The sequence below is a fragment of the Zingiber officinale genome, chromosome 9A, assembly GCF_018446385.1.
Source record: "Zingiber officinale cultivar Zhangliang chromosome 9A, Zo_v1.1, whole genome shotgun sequence".
Lineage (NCBI taxonomy): Eukaryota > Viridiplantae > Streptophyta > Magnoliopsida > Zingiberales > Zingiberaceae > Zingiber > Zingiber officinale.
The window spans coordinates 116582672-116609404 of NC_056002.1; the positions used below are offsets into that span (position 1 = coordinate 116582672).

Consider the following 26733-nt stretch of genomic DNA (forward strand, 5'->3'; position numbering starts at 1 on the left):
TCCCACATGAATTATAGAATTCAGTGGGAGCATCATTTAGTTAAAGGCCTAATTAAATGATTAAGAATATGATATTTATTTATGCATTTATTTCTGTTGTAGATTACCATGACGTCGAATACGAACACCTTCTCTCTGCGGTCTGTCCTTAAGAAGGACAAGCTCAACGGAGCAAATTTCCTGGACTGGTACAGGAACCTGAGAATAGTTCTCACCCAAGAACGTAAACTGTACGTTCTGGAGCAGCCCATTCCGGAGGCTCCTCCTGCCACTGCCTCGCGAGCAGACCGAGATGCTTACAAGAAGCATCAAGATGATGCATTAGATGTGTCATGTCTTATGCTCGCGACCATGAACTCTGAGCTTCAGAAGCAACATGAGTTGATGGGCGCTTACGATATGGTTGAACATCTTTGTCACCTATATCAAGGACAAGCAAGGCACGGGAAGAGGAACTCCAAAGAATACCTGGAATACCTTAAGAAGAAGAGAAATAAGATTTCTACTTCAGGTATACATGTTATAGAAGTCAACCTCTCTATTTCTTCATCGTGGGTATTAGATACCAGATGTGCTTCGCACATTTGTACTAATGTACAAGTACTGAGAAATAGCAGGGCATTGACGAAGGGTGAGGTAGACCTACGAGTAAGAAATGGAGCACGGGTTGCTGCTATTGCTGTAGGAACTTACTATCTATCTCTACCATCTGGGATTGTACTAGAATTAGATGATTGTTGTTATGTGCCTGCTTTGACTAAGAACATAATTTCATTTTCTTGTTTGGACAAGAAATGATTTTTGTTTACAATAAAGAACAAATGTTGTTCTGTCTATTTAAACGATATGTTCTATTGTAGTGCACCTCTGATGAACGGACTCTATATTCTAGACCTTGAGAGCCCTATCTATAACATAAAAACCAAGAGTTTCAAGTCAAATGACATGAACCAAACCTACCTCTGGCACTGTCGCTTAGGTCATATAAATGACAAGCGCTTATCCCAGCTCCATAAGGATGGTTTGCTGGACTCATTTGATTTAGAATCATATGAGATATGCGAGTCATGCCTACGAGGCAAGATGACCAAGACTCCCTTTAGTGGGCACAGCGAGAGAGCGACTGATTTGTTAGGACTCATACATAGTGATGTATGTGGCCCTTTCAATGTCGCTGCTAGAGGTGGTTATAGGTACTTCATCACATTTACTGATGACTTCAGTAGATATGGTTATGTGTACTTGATGACACATAAGTCAAAATCCTTTGAAAAGTTCAAAGAATTCAAGAATGAAGTACAGAACCAGCTAGGCAAGAGTATTAAAATACTTCGATCCGATCGAGGTGTAGAATACATTAGCCATGAGTTTCGTGACTATTTAGCAGAGTGTGGGATCCTATCCCAACTCACTCCTCCTGGAACACCACAGTGGAATGGTGTATCCGAAAGGAGGAATCGTACCCTATTAGATATGGTACGATCTATGATGAGTCACACAGATCTCCCGACATTCTTTTGGGGCTATGCTCTAGACACGGCAACTTTTATACTCAATTGAGTTCCATCAAAGGCCGTGATAAAGACACCATATAGGATATGGATTGGGAGAGATGCCCAGGTGTCTTTCATGAGGATTTGGGGTTGTGAGGCTTACGTTCGACGTCAAGTCTCAGACAAGTTAGGACCCAAATCCGACAAGTGCTACTTTATTGGATATCCCAAGGAAACTAAGGGATATTACTTCTACATTCCCAGTCAGCATAAGGTAGTTGTGGCAAAGACTGGGGTCTTTCTAGAAAGGGACTTTGTTTCTAGAAAGACTAGTGGGAGCGCGTTCGATCTTGAAGAAGTTCAAGATGCTAACAATAGCACTGATGCCTCGATGGAAATTGAACTGGAACCACAAAGTGTTGTGGATGATGTTGTTCCACAAAGAGTTGAGGAATAACAACCAGTTCAAGTAGACATACCTCTTCGCAGGTCTGATAGTGTACGTCGTCAGCCTGAGAGATACTCATTTCTCTTGTCTGACCATAATGACGTTGTGCTCATAGATGATGAGTCTACCACCTATCAGGAAGCTGTGATGAGACCAGATTCCGAGAAATGGCTAGAGGCCATGAGATCCGAGATGGAATCCATGTACACCAACCAAGTATGGACTTTGGTTGATCCACCTGAAGGGGTAAAACCCATTGGGTACAAGTGGGTCTTTAAGAGAAAGACTGACATGGATGGACGTATCTATAAGGGTCGCTTGGTAGCTAAAGGTTTCAAGCAGATTCATGGTATTGACTATGATGAAACCTTTTCTCCAGTAGCGATGTTTAAGTCCATTCTGATCATGCTTGCTATTGCAGCTTACCACGATTACGAGATCTGGCAGATGGACGTCAAAACCGCGTTTCTGAATGGAAACCTACTCGAGGATGTGTACATGACACAACCTGAGGGTTTTGTAGATCCAAGAGTATGCAAGCTGCATAGGTCCATTTATGGACTAAAGCAAGCTTCTCGAAGCTGGAATCTTCGATTCGATGATGCGATCAAACAGTTTGGTTTCATCAAGAATGAAGATGAGCCTTGTGTCTACAAGAAGGTTGTAGGGGATATAGTTGTCTTCCTCATATTGTATGTGGATGACATACTACTCATTGGGAAGGACATCCCTATGCTTCAGTCTGTCAAGACCTGGCTAGGGAGTTACTTCTCAATGAAGGACTTAGGTGAGGCATCCCGCATTCTAGGGATTCAGATCTATAGAGATAGATCTAAGAGATTGCTTGGCCTAAGTCAGAGTACATACATTGACAAGGTACTCCTACGGTTTGCCATGCAGAACTCCAAGAAGGGATTTCTGCTGATGTTACATGGCGTGAGTCTTTCGAAGACTCAAGGTCCCTCTTCTAGAGAGGAGAGAGACCGCTTGGATCAGATCCCTTATGCCTCAGCCATAGGATCGATCATGTACTCCATGCTATGTACTCGACCTGATGTTTCGTATGCTTTGAGCATGACGAGTAGATACCAGTCAGATCCAGGTGAAAGTCACTGGATAGCGGTCAAGAATATTCTTAAGTACTTAAGAAGGACTAAAGAATATTTCTTGATATATGGAGGCGATGATGAGCTAGCTGTAAAGGGTTACAGTGATGCTAGCTTCCAGACCGATCAGGATGACTATAGATCGCAGTCGGGGTTCGTATTTTGCATTAACGGTGGTGATGTCAGCTGGAAGAGTTCGAAGCAGGATACAGTAGCTGATTCTATAACAGAAGCCGAGTACATTGCTGCATCAGAGGCAGCAAAGGAGACAGTTTGGATCCGCAAGTTCATCACTGAACTTGGGGTGGTTCCTAGCATTGCTGACCCCATTGAGCTCTATTGTGACAACAATGGAGCTATAGCACATGCGAAGGAACCTCGCTCACACCAGCGGACCAAACACATACTACGGCGCTTCCATCTCATTCGAGAGATCATCGAGAGAGGAGATGTGAAGATTTATAGAGTGCCTACAGAGGCTAACATCGTAGATCCCTTGACCAAGGCTTTGGCACAGAGGAAGCATGATGGTCACACTAGGTCATTGGGGCTTAGAGCCTACACTGATTGGCACTAGTGCTAGTGGGAGATTGTTAGCTAGAGCCCTAGAGCCAATCATTTGATGATTATATTTTGGACTTGTTGTATCATATTCTATATAAATAAAGACATTTGGTTTTTGGTTATTATACTTACTTGTATTGGTGCCAAATAAACTAAGTATAATAACGTCCTTGAGTAAAAGGTTCTTACCTATATCAATCGATTGGTTGAATCAATAGTGAGATGATATAGGGAACACTACTCTTAATCATTCCTAGTCGAGTATTAACATTCAGGGACAATGTTAATGCAATAAGACTAGCATGTTGGTCAACTCGATGACTTGATCTCACAAGTCATGGATATGAAGATATCAAGTTGACACATGGGTATGCATTGGAGAATGTATACTGAATGACCTGCCATGAGAAAGTATCATGGATCGTTATATGAGTGTCATATACTTTCTCATGTGACTATTAGTATGACTATTGGTCCTTAGACCTGAAGTCACCATGGTTCCCTACATAAGGAGTTATGTACTTTGGTTTCGTCAAACGTCACCCGTAACTGGGTGGACTATAAAGGCGATTACTGGGTATATAACGAATTATGCAGAGGGATGTGAGTGATGTAGATGAGATCTATCCCTCCCATATGACGGGAGCGACATCGGTATTCTTGATAGAGTTAGACCACGAAGTGCATGACCATGCCCAAATGAGTCAACATGAGATGTTGAGCTCATTTGATCGAGTGAGTCTACTTGGAGTTCAAGATTTAGATTGATTAGAGGATGACACGATCTATGCCTCACATTGATCAATCTAAATGTCTAGGATAGAAGGACAATGTCACATATTGTGAGGAGTCACAATTAGTAGTCACAAGGTGATGTTGGATCTCAACATTCTTGTAACTTGGGTAGCAATGATGTATTGCTAGATGCCGCTCATTGTTTATGTTTCTAAAGGAGTTTAGAAACATTGCCAACATTACAAGAACCTATTGGGTCACACACAAAGAACAAGTGGATGGAGATTAGGTTCATATGATGAACCAATTGGATTAGGTTCATATGATGCACCAAAGATTGGATTTGGATTAATTCAAATTAAACTTATTGAGTTAGACTCAATTAGATTCAATTGTTGAATGAGTCTAATTTAAATTTGATTCATTGAGTCAATTTATATTAATGAATTAAGATTCATTAAATTAAAGTTGACTTGAATCAAAAGTTGGATTTAACTCACAAAGGAAGAGAATTGGTCAATTTTGACTTGACCAAATGAAAGTTGAAACATCAAGTTTGACTTGATGTATTGCCACATCATGAAGGTTGACTCATCCTACATGGCATGACTAATCTTGCCACATCATCTCCACATCATCAAGGGAGATCAAGAGGTTACACTCCTCCATTTAATGTGGCCGGCCACATTAAATGAGGAGTTACTCATGTGTGGCCGGCCACATAAAGAAAAGGGAGTTTTCATTTTTGTGGCATTTATGTGTGGTAAATTGCTTCTCCTTCTTCCTAGCTTCTTCCTTCTCTTTGCTTGCTGTTGCTGTGAGCTTTCATGGAAGGAGAAGGTGTGAGTTGTGTTCCAAGAGAATAAGGGAAAGTGAAGGTCACAAAGGGAGGATACTACTAGTGAGTGTATAAGATTCCTTTTTGCTTTCTCTCTTTTCTCTCTTTTAAATCCTACCCGAGAGCCCAAGAAGTGCTAGCACACTTGTGGTGCTTTCTTCTCCATCCTTGAGTGTTAGAGAACACTTCTTATTCGTGTGGATATCACTAGAGAGTTGTCTACGTTGACAACTTCGAGATCCGGCGTACCGTTGGACGAGCAGGATTTGCGAGGGCACGCTTCAAGGTATAACTCTTATCTACTGTAGATCTGGAGTGTGAAACTCGTATTCGTAGTTTTAGAAATTTTTCTTCGCACGAGATCCAGTGGCATGGGTGATTCAGGGTTTCTGCGATGCAAAAAAGCGATTTTCACGGCTCGAAAATCCCAACACTATTGTCCCTATCTGATTGGAAGTCTGAATCCGTGTAACCCACAGGAAGTAAATCATCTACCTGGTAAACTAGCATATAATGTCTAGTCCTTTTCAGGTACTTCAATATATGTTTTACGACAGTCCAATGTCCTTGTCCTGGGTTACTTTGATATCTGCTAACCAGGCCCATGACAAAATAGATATCCGGTCTCGTACATAGCATCGCATACATTAGGCTTCCTACAGCCGAAGCATAAGGAACTGCCTTCATATCCTCTATCTCCTTTAATGTTTTAGGGCACATCTCTTTAGATAAAGGTACTCCATGCTTAAAAGGTAGAAAACCTTTCTTGGAGTTTTGCATGCTAAAATGAGCTAGAATAGTATCGACGTATAAAGCTTGGGATAAGCACAACATTCTTTTTTTGTGATCCCTTATTACTTTGATCCCAAGAATATGGCCACATTCTCCCAAATCCTTCATATCAAACTGCTTGGACAACCATACCCTTACGTCTGACAACACTTTGACATTATTGCCAATGAGCAAAATGTCATCTACGTATAGTACAAGAAATACCACCATGTTTCCGTCACTCTTCTTGTATACACAAGACTCATCTGGACACTGAATAAATCCATAAGACTAGATCACTTCATTAAACTGGATGTTCCAAGATCTCAAAGCTTGCTTCAGTCCATAGATAGACCGATTGAGCTTACATACAAGATGCTCTTTGCCCTTCACAATGAATCCCTTTTGTTGCTTCATATGGATATTTTCTTCAAAACTTCCATTAAGAAATGCTGTCTTGACATCCATTTGCCAAATCTCATAATTCATATGAGCGACTATAGATAAAAGAATCTGGATAGACTTAAGCATGGCTATCGATGAAAAGGTTTCCTCGTAATCGATTCCCTCTTTCTGAGTATACTCTTTTGCAACAAGCCTTACTTTGAAGGTTTCCACCTTCCTGTTTGTCCCTCTTTTTCTTTTGTAGACCCATTTATATCCAATGCATTTTACACCATTTGGTGGTTCTACAAGCTCCCAGATCTAATTAGAGTATATAGATTCTATTTCAGAGTTCATTGCATTTTGCCAAGATGCTGCATCTTTATCTTGGAGCGCTTCATCATATGTCCAAGGATCAAGTTCATGTTCACCAGGGATCAAGTCTGAAGATTCTCCCAAAAACATGAATCTATCAGGTTGCCTAACAACCCTCCCACTACGATGAGACACTACTTGTAATTGTGCATCATTTGTGACACGTGTTACAGTTTCTTGTGGTATCTCATCTTGTACCGTTGGTACTAAAATAGACATGTCTTGTCTTATTTCCTCAAGAATAATTTTACTTATGGGCTTGTGGTTCATTATATAGTCCTCTTCTAAAAATCGGGCATTGGTGCTAACAATGATCTTCTGATCTTTAGGACTATAAAATAAATCACCTTTCGTTCCTTTACGATAACCCATAAACAAGCGAACTTCTATACGTGATTACAACTTATCAGCGTCTCCCTTCAGCACATGTGCTGGACTACTCCAAATCCGAATATATTTCAGACTAGGCTTACACTCATTCCACAATTCTGTGGGAGTAGAGGTTACTGACTTAGAAGGTACCAAGTTCAGAATGTATACTGTCGTTTCCAAAGCATATCCCCAAAATGAATTTGGTAATTCTGAATAACTCATCATTGATCTAACCATTTCCATAAGAGTCCTATTCCTTCGTTCTGCCACACCATTCTGTTGGGGTGTACCAGGTGCAGACAGTTGGGATTGAATCCCGACCTCTGATAAGAAACTCCTAAACTCTCCTAAGAGGTACTCGCCACCACGATCAGACTGTAGTGTCTTGATACCTTTACCATGACATTTCTCCACATCAGTCTTGTATTCTTTGAACTTATCAAAGTACTCAGACTTGCGATGCATCAAGTAAATGTACTTGTATCTTGAATAGTTATCTATAAAAGAGACAAAATATTCAAAACTACCTCTTGCCTAGATAGTCATAGGTTCACACAAATCAGAATGAACCAATTCCAACACATCTTTGGCTCTATACCCCTTGGTCTTAAAGGGTCTCTTGGTCATTTTTTCTTCCAAGCAAGATTCGCAGGTTGAAAAATTTTCCACCACTAATGAACCCAAAGGTCCATTAGCTATTAGCCTTTGAATCCTACTCAAGTTAATATGACCAAGCCTTAGATGCCAAAGATATGTTTAGTTTATTTCCGAAGGTTGCTTTCTCTTATTAGAATTAGAAGATGTATTATTAATTTTTATTTGTTGTATCGTGAGTGTTATTGGATTTTAGAGTATATAAATTACCAACCAACGTACCAGAACAGATAACTACTCTATTTTTCTTGACAACTACTTTGTCATCAAAAGAAATAGAATATCCATCCATAAATAGTTTTGAAACTGAAATCAAGTTCTTTCTAAAACATGGTACGTAAAGATAATTTTTCAAAATCAATATTTTATTTCTACCAAAAGATAAATAAACATCTCCCACTGCAACAGTCGTCACTTTCGTAGCATTGCCCATGTAGACGGTGATTTCCCCCTCATGTAGTCGTCGAGTTTCCTGGAACCCTACAATGAACTGCAGACATGATCAGTGGCTCCTGTATCTACACACTAGGTACCAGTAGATAACACCGCTAAACATGTTTCGACGACTAATAAATAAGATACACCTTCATTATTCTCGTTTTTGTGAGGACAGTTCGTCAAATGAGCCATCATCTTGAAGATATGATACAGGAGCGCCATCTTATCTGCCTTCATTGTCCCCTCAGTCATGGTGGTCGTCATTAAATTTCTCATGGCCTCCTGCCTGGTAGCCCGATTCTGGTGTCCGAAGAGTTCCTTAAGCATCATGTCATAGGCAGTGGGTATGGCCTGATGCTGATGTTGCAGCACATTTGACATAGAAGTCAAAATGTAACACCGTGTCATCTCATCTTCCTTGACCCATTTCCTATGTCTCTCTATCTTCTCTTCACTAGAATCCTTATCAGGCATGCTAGGACAGACCTCAAGAAGTACAAACTTATATCTCTCAGCAGTTAAGACAATGTTTAAGTTTCGTTTCCAATCAATGTAATTGGGACCAGTAAGTTTGTTTTCTTTCAATATAATAGTAAAATGATTGAAAGACATTTGAAATCCTAAGAAGAAGAGGATGAAATAGCTTCCACCTCCACAAGTCAGGTCAAATCTAATGGAGGAGCATCACTATCGGATCAAGAGGAAGCCTCTACATCCACATCACATGGAGGACCAAGTGTCACCCCTACACAAGAAGGTATAAATAGTTCACTTAAAAATAAAAATCATATTATATGTTTTGAGTGTAGGGAGAATGGGCACTACAAGAGCAAGTGCCCCAAATTGGCCAAGAAGAAGGGCCAAGTGGCACAAAAAGGCAAGGAGAAGCCCAAGGAGACCATCCCTAATACAAAGAAGAGCAAGGAGCACATTGTGTGCTTCTCTTGCAATCAAAAGGGGCATTACCAAAGTCAATGCCCTAAGGGGAAAAAGACGCTCAAGGCTCAAGGAGGAAGCTCAATTCAAGGGGGAGCCTCCAAGGTAAAAAGAAAGGTAACTTTTATTGAGCCTACCCCTTTAAATTATGGTAAAAAGCATGATAGTTCTAATTTATATCACTTCAATGCTATTTACCATGAAAATAGGAGGCATGATAAGGTTAAGGAAAATCATGTAGCTTTTCATGCTAAATCCTATCAACCTAGGTTTAAAAGGGTAGATAGGAATTTAGGCAAGAACCCTAAGGATTCTAGGTTTTTGCTTAAGAAAAAGAAAAATCAAGATTTTAGTGAAAAATCTAAGGTTGAGGAATTATGGAAGGAAAATCAAGTCTTGAGGTCAAGACTTGATAAATTAGAGAAGACCCTTAGAAAAATCACAAATGGAACACAAGGGTCTAAGGGTAAAAACCTAGGTTTAGGACAACAAAAGTCATCCAATGGCCATAAAAGTTTGGGATACAAACCTAAGGCTAAGAAGGATGAAATTTCTTACCATAGGGTTCCATATAGTTATGGAACCAACCCTAGGTCTAAGAGTCAAGTCAAGAGTACAAGGAAAGTTATCCCTAGGAGTATTTTTGCAACTAAAGTGACTAAGACTTCTAAGAAGTCTAACAAAGTCACTAAAAAGGTCACAAGGGAAGAAATCCCTAGGGTTGACCTAGAAAGTGTGACCAAGGCTTTTAAGAAGCCAAACAAGGTCACTAGGAAGGTATCTAGGGAAGTTATCCCTAGTGAATACCTAGAGCATCCAAGGAGCACCAATAGGTTTTGGGTTCCTAGGAGCATTTTCTCTAATACATAGATGGGTTAGAGAGTGTCAACTCTAAGAAGAAGGGTAGTTAACCCAACTTTGAAGAAATTGACACTCAAGGAGTATTTTCAAAGTTATTATTAACCTTTGAAAATGAAATAGATTTATGATTTACTCTTTGAAAGAGTAAAATGTGCCAAATTTGAGAAGTATTGATTTTATTTTAAAAATGGCACATATTGGGAAAACATAAGGAAATACCAAGTTGGGATTTTGGTATTTTCTTAGTGTTACTCTTGTGGAAGAACGAAATATGCCAACATTTGAGGAATAAGCTTAATTTAAATTGGCATAAGTTAATCAAGAGAACTAGAAATGCCAATTTAGGTTTTGACATTTTCTTGGAGAGTTTAGAGGGCAATCTAGGTTTAATTTTTAACTTAGCTAAGGGTTAAGGATACTTAGATAGGTAATCTAGGTATTTTATTCATGATAATTTACCATGCTTTATTTTTCCATTACATGCCATGACATCATGATTATTTTTGCATTCATACCTTATGATGAAAAAACACAAAAATACCATGTCATGACATACATACATCATGTAGTTATAGGAAATTTTCTTTTGAAAATTATTTCTTTTTGATGTATGCCATAACATATCATGCATGATTTTAATTCCTTAAAATTAAGGACAAATGACATTTATCAACAAGTATCAACAAGTGACATCCTAGGTGGATGTTCAATATCCACAAAATGCCTAGATAGATATGCATGATCCCTAGATTAGGGCAAAACCAAACTTTACATCTTACAAAGACCTATAAGATGACTTGTATGTGTTTTGTTCATAGTAGATACAAGTGAGATGTTAGGATGATGAACAAAACTCAACATGCTGATTTAGTGCATTTCCTTGAGTTTTAAGTTTATCAAAACACATAGTTATGTGTTTTCCCATAATTGGGAAAGCTAATGTACAAGTCATGTGCATTAAGCCTAAGGAACATGGTGGGATATTGGTTTTGAAAATGTTTTTAAAATTACTTTTGAAAACCTTGGTGAAGGCTATCTTTTGATAGTAATCACCATTGAATAATTAAACACAAACTTGAAGAAAATACTAAAGTGTTTGCAAGTTTTCAAGTTTGTGTCAATCTTTGAAAATATGATGTATTTTCATAGAAAACTATTTTTCCTTGATAGTATATACCCTAAGAAATGTCTACATGAATTTTTATGATTTTTAGAATTTTGTAGAATTTTCTAGGGGTTTCTGAAGTTGACTGAAATGAAATTTCAGCAACTATCAGACCTCAATCGATCACCCGATCGATTGAAGGGTCTCAATCGATCAGGTGATCGATTGAGAGCAAGCTTCTCGCGAACAGAAGCTTCTTGGATCGATCCACTGATCGATCCAACCCTCCTGAATCAATTAGTGGATCGATTCAGCATGGTTCGATCGATTGGGACCAAACTCTAATCGATCGAAGCTGCTGATTTTGGCTGGGAAAGCCTGATTTCAGCATTTTTGAATCATGGTTAGTCTAGGTAACCATTCCAAACCCATCAAAATGCATTTGTATACATAAAAAGGGTGTTTTCATGTTGAAAACAAGAATGGATTGGTTGAGGAAGACTAAATTGAAGTTTAGGTTGAGGTTTGGTTTCAATATTGAATTTTTAAACCTCAAAACTTCTAAATTTGAGTTTCCTAAAGGTTTAGGGATTCCAAGTCATTGTTGGTGCAATGACAGAAGGTACGACCATGTCTTTAGGGGGAGTTATTCTTTAACGACATGAAAATTATTTTTCATAGACCTTGGAAGGTGGTTAACCTTCTGTCGTAGAAATGCTCAAGGTTGAGCATTTGTTTACAATGGAGAGTGGATATCTCCATTGTTTAAGTTAAAAATGCTCAAGGTTGGGCATTTTCCTACATTGGGGGAAGAATGTAGGGTTAAAGGAAAATGAAAGGTATGGGACTTTCATTATCGAGTTGATCACAACGAGTGAAGTTGTGAACAACAGTGAGTAACTCTTTAGGGGGAGAGTTTGTTTTGATGTGTGCCCAGAGATGGGGAATGTTTGTGATGTGTGCCAATAGGGGGAGAATGTAAGGTTTAAGTTATGCCTTCATTATCTAAGAGAGAGTTTGCCTTCTTAGTGGGAGAATGTAGGGTTTAACTTACGCTTTCATTACCTAGTGGCATGAAGGAAGTTGAGGCTATAGGAATTAGCCTAACTTAAATGAGGTATTGTCAAACATCAAAAAGGGGGAGATTGTTGGTGCAATATCCCTCAGGTCAAGGTTGACCTGGTTGACCAAGCTTGAGTCTTGGTTTGGGTTTCAATGTTTGACAATACAAGACTTCGATGATGTAGACAAGTGCAGGTGCAGTTGTTCATTTGGGGAGATTGTTTGGTGCAATTCCCCTCTGATCAGGGTCTGATCAGGTTGGTTGAAGAAGAGTCAAGTAGGTCAAGGTTGACCAGATACTTGATTCGGAAGTCCTAACTGGGATGTCAGGCGGAAGGAAAATCCTGGTGAGTGAAGCCAGGTGAAAGACCTAGTGAGTGAAGCTAGGCAGTGAGGAAATCCTAGTGAGTGAAGCTAGGTGAAAGTCTTGGTGAGTGAAGCCAGACAGAGGAAAATCCTGGTGAGTGAAGCCAGGTGAAAATCCTGGTGTGTAAAGCCAGGTGAAAATCCTAGTGAGTGAAGCTAGGTGAAAGACCTGGTGAGTGAAGCCAGGCAGAAGAGAAGTCCTAGTGAGTGAAGCTAGGCAGAAGGGAAGTCTTGGTGAGTGAAGCCAGGCACGGGAGAAATCCAGATGGATCAAGGCTGATCAGACATCTGGTGTTGGAAAGTCTAAGTAGGTCAAAGGGATTAACCGGATACTTGACACGAGGAGAAAAGTCCAAGTAGGTCAAAGGGATTGACCGGATACTTGGCAAAAGGAGAAAAGTCCAAGTGGGTCAAAGGGATTGACTAGACACTTGGTGAGGGAGTCCTAGCAGGTCAAGGGTGACCGGATGCTAGGCATGATGAACCAACAGGTCATGGATAGACCGGATGTTGGTTTGGGGGCTTGGGACTTGGTTTTGGGCAAAAACCAACCTCTGGATCGATCAGCCGATCGATTGGCTGATGCCCAATAGATCGGTCGATCGATTGGGAAGGTCCCCACGGCAAGCCTAGAGTAGGCAAGTCGCAGAGCGCACAGAACGCCTCTGGATCGATCGACCGATCGATCCAGAGCTCCCAATCGATCAATGGATCGATTGGGAGATAGCGATGTTGCGCGATAAGCCCTGGATCGATCAGTCGATCGATCCAGGCAATTCCTGAGAGCACAGAGGTGCTCTGGATCGATCAGCCGATCGATCCAAAGCCTCCCCGATCGATTGGGAGCAATCCAATCGATCGGGATCCGACCGTTGGCGTAGATAAAGGCAGTTGGCGTGCTTCTTCTTCGGTAGTTCTTCTGAGCGCTTCACTGATTCTTCTCAGATCCTCGACAGCAACTCCACAGCTCTCTCTAAGCTCCAGATCGCCAGTTCTTGAAGGTTCTTGGAGGTTCTTCCAAGTCAAGAGGCGGATCAAAAGCAAGAAGAAGAAAGCTAGGGTTAGGGTTTCTTGTATTCATTGTAAGCTTTGCTTATACTTTTGTTTCCTTTCCTTTCTTTCTGTATTGAGAGTCTTGTAGGGCTTCTCCACCTTCGGTAGTTACCGAAAAGGAGTGTTTATTAGTAGAGGTGTGTATGTGTGTGCGTGGATCCTTGGACTAGTCACCTCTTGTGAGGTGGATACCAAGTAAAATCCATTTGTTAGCTTTGTATGCATTTATTTCTTTGTATTTCCGCTGCACATCCTTGAAGAAACAAGCAACGAAGCACACGAGCACGCAACGAGCTATTCACCCCCCTCCCCTCTAGCTACATTTCGGTCCCAACAATAAATACTAAGTACATGTACTTGTTATTATATCGAGATTAAGAGTGCGCACATCCATAATAACAGAGGTTCTATTTTTTTATGCAGTCAGTATAAAAGGAACAACCTCAAATGGTCCTGCTCAATACACACATAGTGCACTAGTGTTATTTTATAATCAAGATAAACTAATACCAAATTACACTACAACCATTCCAATGGTATGCCCCAATCCATCTTGGTTGCGAGCTACTATTTATAATTTATAAGGAACTGATAACATGATCTTCTGTGTGACACCACACACCATGTTATCTACAATATAAATTAAATGGACAACTGCATTTAACTAAATGCAGACATTTGACCAATGTGATTCTCATTTAAAAATAAATGTTCATACAAAAAACTAGGCTTTTAGTATACATGCTAACAGGACACCTGAGCCCATGCGACAGTGATGCCTCCTGGGGAACTTGCGGACAACCACACCCAGATGTCTACTGGGGTAAGTGTTGTATTTTATTGTACTTTCTCAATCTATTCCCCGTCGACGCTAATACTTTCCTAGTTATTCGCAGTATTGGGTAGAGAGCCAGGCCATGTGCCAGAGGCTCACCTTTTTGGTGGAGGAAGTCAAGAAGATGAAGGTGTCGAGCGGTCAATCCTCTGCCTCTCAAGAGCAGACAAATGTCAAGGTGGCGAAGCTGAAGGCCGACCTGGGGAAGAGCACTGCATTGCTCGAGGCCGAATAGGGAAAGAGTGTAGAGCAGGCCACTCTATTGGCTCGGCTTAACAAGAAAGTCACCACCTTCGACGCCAAGATCGAATCGGCCAATGCAAGGAAGCTCCGGGCCATCGAAGACCTTGACCTGAGGAATAAAGAGGCTCTAGCTCTCGCCAAGAATCTCAAAGAAGCTGAAGATTTTTTGGTTACTGAACAGAACAGCCAGTCGGCTGAAGAAACCGCCCTTCGAGGTCAACTCACCGCGAAGAATAATGAGCTGGCCAATGAGAAGGATGAGCTGGAGGCCTCCCGAACGGCTTTGAAGACCTATCAAGATGCTGAGTCTAGCTGGTTCGAGGCTATGAAGAGGAACTACATCCGCTCAGACGCCTTCAACGACAAGGTCACTGATCGGACCCTTCGCTTGTTCGATCTGGCAATCGAAGGGATGTTCGGACAACTCTAGGCAGACGGCTATATCTCTGCTGCTTTATCAAGCAAGGTTATCAGTCGGGACAAGCTGACCGAATCGCTACCCGATGATGCCCTGGACTATCTAGAGTGAGCCTCCCTCGAGTGAGCATTTGTAACCCTCCTACACGATATTTGTAATCTTTTGAAGTATTAACGAATGATCGTCCGTTCGGCAGTCTTCTATCTTCTGCTAGTATTTATTTTTTGCACTCGTCTTTCAAACATTGCATAAACTCGTGGCCTCGTGACTCCTCCAATCGGCAGTGCCTATTCTATCTGGCTGATCGAACCGTTACATTTTTTAAGTTGCTCATTATGATTCAGTGACCTTTCGATTGGTGACGCAACTATTCTGAAGAATAATCCCAAATGGTCACTGTGTTTCCTAGTCGATCGTTCATTTTTCTTGAGTTAAGATCGTCGCCTGCTCGCTCATTGGGCCAAGGGTTTAAGGTCGCCGCTCGACCGTTGGGGAAGATGAGGGTTTAAGTTCATCGCTCGACCGTTGGTGTAGACTAGGGTTTAAGGTCATCACTCAACTATTGGGGAAGACGAGGGTTTAAGGTCGTTGCTCGACTGTTGGTGTAGACTAGGATTTAAGGTTGTCGCTCGACCGTTGGTATAGACTAGGGTCTAAGGTTGTCGCTCGACAATTGATGTAGACAAGGGTTTAAGGTCGTCGCTCGACCGTTGATGTAGACTAGGGTTTAAGGTCGCTGCTCTACCGTTGATGTAGACCAGGGTTTAAGGTCGTCGCTCGACCGTTGATGTAGACTAGGTGAGACTGGGGTTTAAGGTCACCGCTCGATTGCTGATGTCGACAAGGGTTTAAGGTCGTCACTCGATCGTTGACGTAGACTAGGGTTTAAAGTTGCCGCTCGACCGTTGACGTAGACTAGGGTTTAAGGTCGCCGCTTGACCATTGATGTGGACCAGGGTTTAAGGTCGTCGCTCGACCGTTGATCTATACTAGGATTTAAGGTCGTCGCTCCACCGTTGGGGAAGACGCATCTCAAGAGTGACATTCTTCCCTTTTATTCATATTTGCTCTGCGTTCAAGAAACAAACAAAAATACATGTATTCACTCACACACCTCTTATTCGGCCCTGTAGAGTTGGAGATGATTCACGCTCCATGACCTCTCGAGTTGCCTTCCCCCCTCATCCTCCAAGTAGTAAGCATCCGAACGGAACTTTTGGATGATCTTGAAAGATCCCACCCATGGTGCTTCGAGCTTTGTGATGTCGTCGACCAGCTTCATTTTCTTTCATACGAGATCGCCGACCTAGAAGGATCTCGGGATCACCCTCCGGTTATAGTTCTGCTTCATCTGTTGCCGATATGTCATTAGTTGAACAGTTGCTTTCGTCCGCGTTTCATCCTCCAAGTTGAGCTCCATGAGCCTCCATTTGGCGTTTCCCTCATCGTAGTACTGTACCTGATCGGATTCTACTCTAACCTCCACGGGGACGACAGCTTCACCGTCGTATACCAAGTGGAAGGGGGTTACGCCAATCGCCTCCTTCGGGTTCTTGCGAAGGGCCCACAACACACTGGAGAACTTATCGACCCAGCTGCCTCCGACGTGGTCGAGCCGAGCACGTAGAACTTTGAGAATATCCCGATTGGCGACTTCGGCTTATCCATTGCCCTGGGGGGTAGGCCACAGAGGTGAAGGTCTATTGGATGTCATAGCCCTCGCATCACTCTTTGATCCCCTGACCGATGAATTGCCTCCTATTTCTGATACGAGCCGACATGGGATGACGAACTGACATATGATGTTCTTCTAAACAAACTTAATGGCCATATGCTCAGTTATTCTTGCAAGCGGTTCGGCTTCTACCCACTTCGAGAAGTAGTCGACCGTGATTAGTAGAAATTTTCGCTGACCGGTCGCCATGGAGAATGACCCAATGATATCCATGCCCCATTGGTTGAACGAGCGAGATATTGTGGATGCCTTCATTTTCTCGGTCAGTCGGTGCAGAAGGTTGTAATACTTTTGGCAGGACAAGTAGGTGGCCACCGTCCGAGCAACATCTTCTTGGAGGGTCGACCAAAAATATCCGGCGAGTAGTATCTTACGAGCTAACGCACGGCCACCCAGATGGCCTCCGCAAGAACCTTGGTACACCTCCCGCAGAATGTATTCGACATCTTCCGATCCGATGCATTTGAGTAGGGGCTTGGAGAAGGCTCTCTTATAAAGCTGGTCCCCGATCAAAGTGAACCGTCTGAGCCTCTTCTTCAGTAGGTGAGCTTCTTCCTTATCGGCAGGTGTTACTCCCGATCGTAGAAATTCTGTCAGAGCTGTCCTCCAATCGTTCTGGAAGGTTATTCCTTCCATTCGGTCAATATGCACCACTAATGAGACCTGCTCGATTAGCTACCCTATGACGATCAACGATAACGAACTGGCTAATTTTGCCAACTTATCTGCTACCTGATTCTCCGATCAGGGGATTTTCTATATAATGGCCTCTTGAAAGGTGATCTTCAGCTTCTCGAAAGCCTCCGCATAGAGCCTGAGTCAGGCATTGCTTATCTCAAACATTCCGGATAGCTGCTGAGTAGCCAACTGAGAGTCCGAGTGGATGAGGACTTTAACGGCTCCCACATGCCGGACTACCTGTAGGTCGACTATCAATGCCTTATATTTTGCTTCATTATTGGTGGTTCTATAGTTCAACCGAATGGATAGCTGCATCCGGTCTTCCCGTGATGAGATGAGGAATATGTTGATTTTGTTACCTTGCCAAGTGGATGAGCCGTCAACATATATTCTCCACGTTGCCTTCGGCTCATCACTCTGGACCTCTATGATGAAATCTGCTAAGGCCTGAGCCTTGATTGCCGCTCGGGGTTAATATTGTATGTCGAATTCGCTCAGCTCGGTCGTCTATTTGATCAGTGTTCCTAATGCCTCGAGGTTGAGAAGAACTCATTCCAAGGAGCTATTAATCAGCACGATGATCAAGTGTGCGAGGAAATATGGACGAAGCCTCCGAGCGGTGAGAATCAAAGCATATGCTAGTTTTTCCAGATCGATGTAGCGAGACTCTGCATCCATCAATATATGGCTTAAAAAGTATACAGACTGTTGCTCTTGGTCGTTCTGCCTAACTAGAGTCGACCCAACCACATACTCTTTGGATAATAAATAGATCCAAAGCGGCTCACCAACAATTAGCTTGGCTAATACAGGCAAGGAGTTAAGATATTCCTTAAGCTCTTCCAATGCCCGATCGCATTCGGCGTCCCATTGGAATTTTGTAGCTCGGCAAAGCACTTTGAAGAAAGGTAGACTCTAATTGGATGACTTGGATATGAATATGGATAATGCTGTGATTCGACCTGTCAGCCGTTGAGCTTCCTTCACGTTTCGAGGCAGCAGCATGCCTTGCAACACTTTGACTTTGCTTGGATTGACTTCAATGCCCCCCTCAGTGACGATGTAACCTAGGAAGAGACCACTCTTTATGCCAAACAGACACTTGTCGGGGTTCAGCTTTATTCCATAAGCCCTTAACATTCGACAGGTCTCCTCGATATCTGTGCATAGGTCAGTAGTTCGGAGGGATTTTATTAATATATTATCAACATATACCTCCATGTTATGGCCGATCTGCCATCGGAACACCTTTTTCATCAGCCTCTGGTAGGTGGCTTCGGCATTCTTGAGTCTGAATGGCATAACGTTCTAGTAGTACATTCCATCGGTCGTAATAAATCTGACCTTCTCCTAGTCCTCTCGGGCAGGCGACACTTGGTGATACCCTTGGTATGCGTCGAGCATGCAGATCAGCTCGCAACCCACCGTCGAGTCCACGATCTAGTCATCCTGGGCAACGAATAGAAGTCTTTTGGGCACGCCTTATTCAAATCAGGAAAGTCGATGCAGACCCGCCATTTATTGCCTGGCTTGGAGGCTAAAACGACATTGGCTAACCAACTTGGGAATTAAACTTCCCTAATATGGCCGGCCTCCAGCAACTTATCTATCTCTCCCTAGATGATCAAATTTTGCTCCGCACTAAAGTCCCTCTTTCTTTCCTTCACCGGCCGAGCGTCCGGTAGGGCATGAAGCTCATGCTGAGCCACACTCGGGGAGATACCGAGAAGCTCATGTGTCGACCATGCAAATGTTAGGATCGATGTACTCGGCTAGAGAGGGGGGTGTGAATAGCCGACCCCAAATCTTCGTTTTTCTTCCTACGATTAGGGTTAGCGCAGCGGAAATGAAACCGTAGAAACGAAAAGGAAGAAGACAAACCTCAACACACAGCGATGTAACGAGGTTCGGAGATGAAACTCCTACTCCTCGGCGTGTCCATAAGGTGGACGAAGCCTATCAATCCGTCGGTGGATGAGCCCCCGGAAACCCGGCTAATAATCACTCCTTCTGGGTGGAGAAACCTCGCCACAATATCTTGCAACAGCAAGATGAACAGGAGTACAAGAATACAGCAAGAAACTAAGTACAATACACAAATGTAATAACCCTAGCTTGCCTTCTTATCGACTGGTTGAAGCAGCAACTTCACGAGACGCCTACAACAGCAGGAACCCAGTCGAAGAAGCTCACGCGAAGCTTCGGAACTCAGCAAAGCTCAAGAGCACACCAGCAGCTCAGTAGAAAGAAGAGGAAGAAGAGTAACAGTAGCTCCTCAATCCCTTTTATAACCTGTGAAGAAGACACAGAAGAAACTAGCCGTTGCTACACAACGGCTAGGATGTGGACCGATCAGGCTTCATCCTGATCGGTTCACAGAGCTCCTGATCAGTCATGGGGACCGATCAGGCTAAGCCTGCTTAGGTCTGGACCGATCAGGCATGCTCCTGATCGGTCCAGCTTCATCCTGATCGGTCCTGGGGACCGATCAGATCTTTCTCTGATCGGTCCAGGGACCGATCCTCTTCCTTTTCTCCCGAGCTTCTTGCCTTCTGATCGTTGTTTCATGATCGGTCTGTAGACCGATCAGATAACACTCAGTAGGCTACTGTTTGGTTACTGATCGGTCACCAGACCGATCCAGATACCCAGTGTATCACTGGATCGATCCACTGATCGATCCAGAGCTTGGTTTTTGCCCAAACCAAGTCCCAAGCCTTCCAAACCAATATCCGGTCAACCTTGACCTGTTGGTACATCATGCTTAGCATCCGGTCACTCCCTTGACCTGCTAAGACTCCCCACCGAGTGTCCGGTCAATTCCTTTGACCCACTCGGACTTTTTTTTCTTCGTGCCAAGTATCCGGTCACTCCCTTGACCTACTTGACCTTCTCAACACCAGATGTCCGATCACCCTTGATCCATCTGGATTTTCCCTTGCCCGGCTTCACTCACCAGGACTTTCACCTAGCTTCACTCACTAGGGTTTTCACCTGGCTTCACTCACCAGGATTTCCAATCTGCCCGGCTTCACTCACCAAGACTTTCCCACTACCTGGCTTCACTCACCAGGACTTATCCGTCTGCCTGGCTTCACTCACCAGGACTTTCCACATCTGGTCCAGAGAACGAGCTACCGAGCCCTCTCTGACCACAGTTCGGAGAACGAGCTACCGAGCCCTCTCCGACTTCCATCCGGTCCAGAGAACGAGCTCCCGAGCCCTCTCTGACCACAGTCCGGAGAACGAGCTACCGAGCCCTCTCTAACTTCCATCCGGTCCAGAGAACGAGCTCCCGAGCCCTCTCTGACCACAGTCCGGAGAACGAGCTACTGAGCTCTCTCCGACTTCCCATGTGCCAAGCTTCCATACTTGGACTTCTCCGTGCCAAGTCTCCATACTTGGACTTTTCCCGTGCCAAGCTCTCTGCTTGGACTTTTCCGAGTCAGGTCAACTCACCTCGGGTCAACCAGGTCAACCTTGACCACGGGTTGCACCCACAATCTCCCAAGCTTGTATCCTTATAAAACATCAAGGTACAACTTTTATGTTCACGTCAAACATTGTCAAACATAACTCGTCAAATATCAAAACACAACTCGAGTCAAGTCTACTCGAGTCTGGTCAACCAGGTCAACCTTGACCTAAGGTTGCACCAACAGCAAACACATCATGATTTTGTCTAAGGCAGGCGACCAACTCTGCCTTCTTTTCCACCTCCAGGTCGGCCGCGATAAAGGTGGTTGTTTCCGTTCAGCTGGGGTAGATTTAAACCTCCTCCTTCTCTTCATACACCAATGTAGGAGGTTTCTCAGTGATTGTGTTCACCTCCAAGCGCGGATTCTTCTGAGCACTTCTTGCTTCAGATTTGACCATCTCGACGTAGCATCACCGAGTGGCCGGCTGATCGCCTTTAACTTCACCCACTCGATCGTCTACTGAGAACTTGATCTTTTGGCAATAGGTAGACACCACCGCCCAGAATTCATTGAGGGTCGATCGGCCTAAGATGACATTGTAGGCCAACGGTACGTCCACCACGATGAAGTTGGTGGTCCTGGTTCTCCTCAGTGGCTCTTTCTCGAGTAAGATGGACAATCGGGCTTATCCGAGCGGCAGTACCTCGTTGCTCGTGAAGTCGTATAGTGGGGTCGTCATGGGGAGCAACTCATTTCGCTTGATTTGTAATTGATCAAATGTCTTCTTGAAGATGATGTTCACCGAACTCCCTGTATCAACGAATGTTTGGTGAATAGTGTAATTAGCAATTACACTCCCTCCAAATCGCTGGGGTCGAAGCTGATCTCTGGCCCTTTGGCTTTCTCCCTGCTACATTCCACAACGTGGATCTCCAGTCGCCAAGCGTATGACTTCCTGGCTCTGTTGGAGTCGCCGTCGGTCGACCCATCGACGATCATGCCTATTTCTCCTAGGCGGCGTTGCTTCTGTTTTCTTCTTCCCGAGCGGAGAGTCTATTTTGCTCAGCCAGGACTCGAGCAGGATCAGCATTATCCCTCCCATGATGCCGATTGGGCCATTCAGGCACTCTCCTTTTGTCCTCTCATCGCCCGCCCGATCGTTGTCTATGTCGCCGATCGGGAGTTGGAGATAGCGCTGGTATCCTCTCGATGTCGATCGACTATCGATCGGTGTCAGATCGTAGCAATCACACGTGTTGTACATCGTCGACTGGTGGAAGGACCAGAACATTGGCGTCCACACCTTGCCTCTTGTCATCTTCTGCTGACTGGAGGCCACATGTTGCACGGCATGTGTCCTAGCCTCTTGGTGCAGCCGAGCTCCCTCTGCTCTTGGCCCTTTGGGCCGCTGGTGGCTATTTGACGGTCGCCGCTCGGGTGTCGGCGCGGGCTCGACCGGCATTTCCTTCTTCCTTGCTGCCTGGGCTTCTTCCATATTTATGTACTCATTGGCTTTCCTGAGCAGGTGGTCGAAGTCCTTGGGCGGCTTCCGGATGAGCGATCGGAAGAACTCTCTTTCAACCAACCCTTAAGTGAAGGCATTCATCATCGTCTCGGATGAGACCAAGGGGATATGCATGGCTACTTGATTGAAATGCCTTATGAACGCTCGGAGCGCTTCCTTGGGCCCCTGCTTTTGGGCAAAGAGGTTGACGCTTGTCTTTTGATAGTATCGGCTGCTGGCGAAATGGTGCTGGAACGCTGCTTGGAAGTCCTTGAAGCTACGTATTGAGCCGTCCGACAGTCTTCGGAACCAGCGCTGCACCGAGCAGGATAGAGTAGTGAGAAAGACTCGACACTTCACTCCATCTGTGTACTGGTGCAGCGTGACCACATTATCAAACTTATCCAGATGATCATCTGTATTGGTTGTTCCATTGTATTCCCCGATCGCCAATGAGTGTAGTGCTTGGGTAGAGGGTCACACAAGATCGCCTGGGAGAACTACAGATTGATCCGCTCTGGTGAAGCGTGACTTCTAGGTGCCTTTCCTTTTCGCGTATCCCGAACAAGAGCGTCGTTCGAAGATGACCCCCTTTCCTGGTTCGTCTGAGCTATTTCTGAGGGAGTTTAGAACAATGCGCGATAAAATGGGATGGGCACGGGCGGCGCTTCCTGCGTGCCAATTGGACCTCTATTCTACCCCCAAATGGAAATAGATTCCGGTCGGTCTTCCAATCCCGCTCGCCCTTCTACTGCCGACGTCGCTGGCTGTTGTACTAGCTGATCGGTTAGTGCCTGCTATTGCTGCTTGAACATCTTCGCTGCTCGGGCTTGTACGAGCATGTCGAACTCCTCTTTGGTGAGTGTCATAGTGGTGAGTCGTCCAACATCCTCCATCTTCTCAACTCGGATGCAGGTTAAGTTTTCACAGACGTTGCCAAATATAATTTTGTCCGAAAGTCGATGAGATAGAAAGCTAGGGATGTGGCTCTCCTGCTGACCGCTTGTATACTCCACTCGGACCTGCAACACAGATTACGTCAATGCCGAGCCAGGGAAGGGGTCCCCGGCGTTGGCCCTCCAACGCTCAAGTTAGTCACCGGCGATGAAGTAGAAGGCAGAGCAAAATGAACAGTAGCGAGAACAGTGTCTATCGCGTATTGCGTACCTCCGTCAATTCTTGGACCCCTTTATATATAGTTCCTGTAGTGCGCGTGTATGCTCCCCAAGGCGAGCACGCTTCCCAAAGTTTTCCCTGAAAAGACTTATCAGTAAAGTGTCTCTGACACAGTACCTTAACGGGTCGAGCATATCTCTGAAGTAACAGTGGAAGCTTCCGTCGTACGATCTTCTGGCTATCCATGTTCGGTGTCAGTGACACCAACTTACAAAAGGATGTCGATGGATATCAGAGGGAGTGTACTGCTAGGCCGAACATGTTGGCCGCTCGACCGGAATCTCGCTGCCCTCGTATCCCGTCTGCTCGGCCGTAACTTCGTTGTTCGTCCATCTCGTCTGCTCGGCCGAAGTTCCGCTCTGCCAATGTCGAGCTCTGCTGCCTAGCGGAGCGGGGTAGCCGCTCGGCCCGGCTTCTGCACATCATCTCTTCCTCCGTCCGGCGCCCAATACTCCATTAAGCGTCGGCCATTTGATCTCCCCGTGTCGAAGGTGGGATCAGACTGGAATCTTTTGCCCCCGGTCGGGGCATACTTGCCCAATAGGCCGATACTATCTGTGCGTTGATCATTTTGATTTTAACCTCCAACATGACCGCTATCCTCCACAGGATGGGGTCTCTTTTCGTCACCGCATCACACATCAATCGACCTTCACTCCGATAATAAATTTTCATCATTCAATATCCATTCGACAGGGACCTTGGCAATTCAGTATTGGCTTCCAATATCTATTCTAAAGCATAACTAAAATCTCTCGGCCGAATAAAAAGGATGCATATTGTACAAGTCTCTGCATAGATGTTAAGCACAAGCAGAAACTTTTTGCAAACTGCGAGCAACTCAAATCCATGCGCCAAAAATTTCGAGAAGTTACAGTTATGCAATTAGAGAAAGGCTCGATCAGTTTGGAACACTAGTACTAGCAAACTTGACAGTAGATGCAAACAATCTACCACTAGCAACCGTAAAAAAGGAAGAGCAAACTAAACGTTCTACATCTAATAGGCACTTAAACATAAGAATGACACGCTTACGATGGCATTGAAGTCTTGGATTATAAGAACTCCCTTTTCATCATACTCTCGCCTTTTGACAGGATCACTTAAAACTGTCAAACATATTCATAAGTAAGAAACACAAACTGGGAGTGGAGGGAACAACATCAGTATGATTCGCATGATGGAAAAGAGACACATATGGCCATTGGTTAGCTTTCAATTCATCTATGAGCATCCAATTAAATGTGAGCAACCTGTCCATATCTTAGAAACAAGGACAGTGAAATTTGGGGTTAGTTTAGATGGCTTATGAGCAGGCACAGACTACCCATGAATAAAGTCGAAATTGATCAAGTCATTATCAAGATTCAACCAAGGGCCATATGAATTACTAGGAAAACTAATGATATTTTCATCAACAAAACTAGCTCAAAATTGAAACAAAGGAAGCCATGACCCATGAGCAAGCGCAAGGAGTAGCTAAGACACATGGAAAAAATGTAGTCATCTCCTTGATGACCCTAAAAATTAAAGGCATTGGTTACTAAAATATTGACAAAAAATAATAATAAATAAAGCAATTTGCATCTCATGCGTTGCATCTCAGAGAACCAATCAAAGTAAGAGTTTTTTTTTCTTTACACAACTATGGCCTATGAAGCCATTCCTCAAAAGATTAAATACTGTGTATATAAAGAATAAGGTGTAATTATTCTGAATATTACTACAAACACAGCGTTGCATAGAGCTCAATGGAGACATAAGATTCACATAGCTAACCCCAAATAATTGAAATAGACCTACTTGATAATGATGATAATGACAATAAAAAAATAAAAAAAAAAAGATTAGTCAGGCTAGGTAACATCGAGTCTGGGATGACCGGTCCGATCCCATCGACCACCAGCCAGCCCAGAAACTTAGCATCCTTTGATTACGCCCCCCATTTGAAGGAAAAATTCCTACAAAATACTATTAGACGTTACATCAGTTGCAACGTCGGGAAGATGAAGGGGTGTCGATCCTTCATCTTCCTCCATTGAAAGCTGTCATCAAGGCATCGGTTGGTAACCGATGTCTTGCTTGATATAAATGGTGGCGTCCAAGGCAATCAAAAGGGTGTGCGATCAAGGTGAGCAGGGGGATTGTGAAGGTGTTCAGAGAAGAGAGCTGTGAGGTGATTTGGTCGAGCAAAGGAAGAACATCCAGAGTGGGATTTGGTTTGTGGAAGAGTCCGAGAAGGTTCCGTGTGGTGGTCTTCTCGGCGACAGCAGCAGCGACGTCTCCGGCGGTTCATCAGCAACTTCATCGACCGGCGTCTTTGGTTGCGGTTCTTCGAGAGATCAATGTGAGTGTTTATAGTTTCCGCATCATTTATTCAATTGATTCGTTTTAGTTTTCATGCTCTCAAAACTACCGACAATGGTATCAGAGCGTGTATGTTTTTGAAAGCATGGAAATCGACGCGAAAAAGCTCGCGTTTTTTCTTCTTCTGTCGCGAAGAAGAAGATAAACAGTGCAATTGAATCGATTTACCAATCGATCAAAAAATTACACAGATTGCTTGATCGATTCATGAATCGATTGAACAGGAATTAAAGAACACGAACAGTGCATATTTTGTTATTTTAATCGATTACTCAATCGATTTATGCATTTTGAATCGATTGAGAAGGAAAATGAATCGAATAGATTCACGGGACAGTGAATGAATCGATTCATGGATTGATTAGAGAAAAAAAAAACGCGATCGTTTTCTTTTGATGAAGCTATTTTTGAATCGATTGAATGAGTTTTTTGATCGATTCGAAAACGCTGTAGTGAACAGTGTGTTTTGTTTTAAAAAAAATAATAAAATCGTGTTCGTTGCATGCAGCACTGTTTTAAAGATTTAATTAATTATTATTATTAATCTGATGAATAAACAAGTGCATGAGTTAAACTTTAATTAAATATATTTATTAATTAATTAAATACATAAGAAAATGTATTATTAATTAATAAATAGATATTTAATTAATTTATGGTTCAATTTACTAAAAATTGAACCAGACCAACTTGTCCAATTAAACCCAGGTCTGATTTAAATTATTAGTTAATTTAAGCAGACCAATTTGATTCAATGATATCTAAAGCTGGTTCAAATTGTTTGTTGGTTTAAT

At 43.4% G+C, this 26733-nt stretch overlaps 1 protein-coding gene across 1 annotated transcript in view; it reads right to left on the reverse strand.

Moving 5' to 3' along the window:
• The window catches only part of LOC122019502 (dnaJ-related protein SCJ1-like), a 54589-nt gene that overhangs the window by 16545 nt on the left and 11311 nt on the right, over positions 1 to 26733 (reverse strand). Inside the window, exons 3-4 of the mRNA XM_042576963.1 lie at positions 24826 to 24895; positions 24608 to 24681 (exon numbers count right to left, since the gene is read on the reverse strand). Coding sequence (XP_042432897.1) covers positions 24608 to 24681; positions 24826 to 24895 — 144 coding nt within the window. The remainder of the gene's footprint in view (positions 1 to 24607; positions 24682 to 24825; positions 24896 to 26733) is intronic.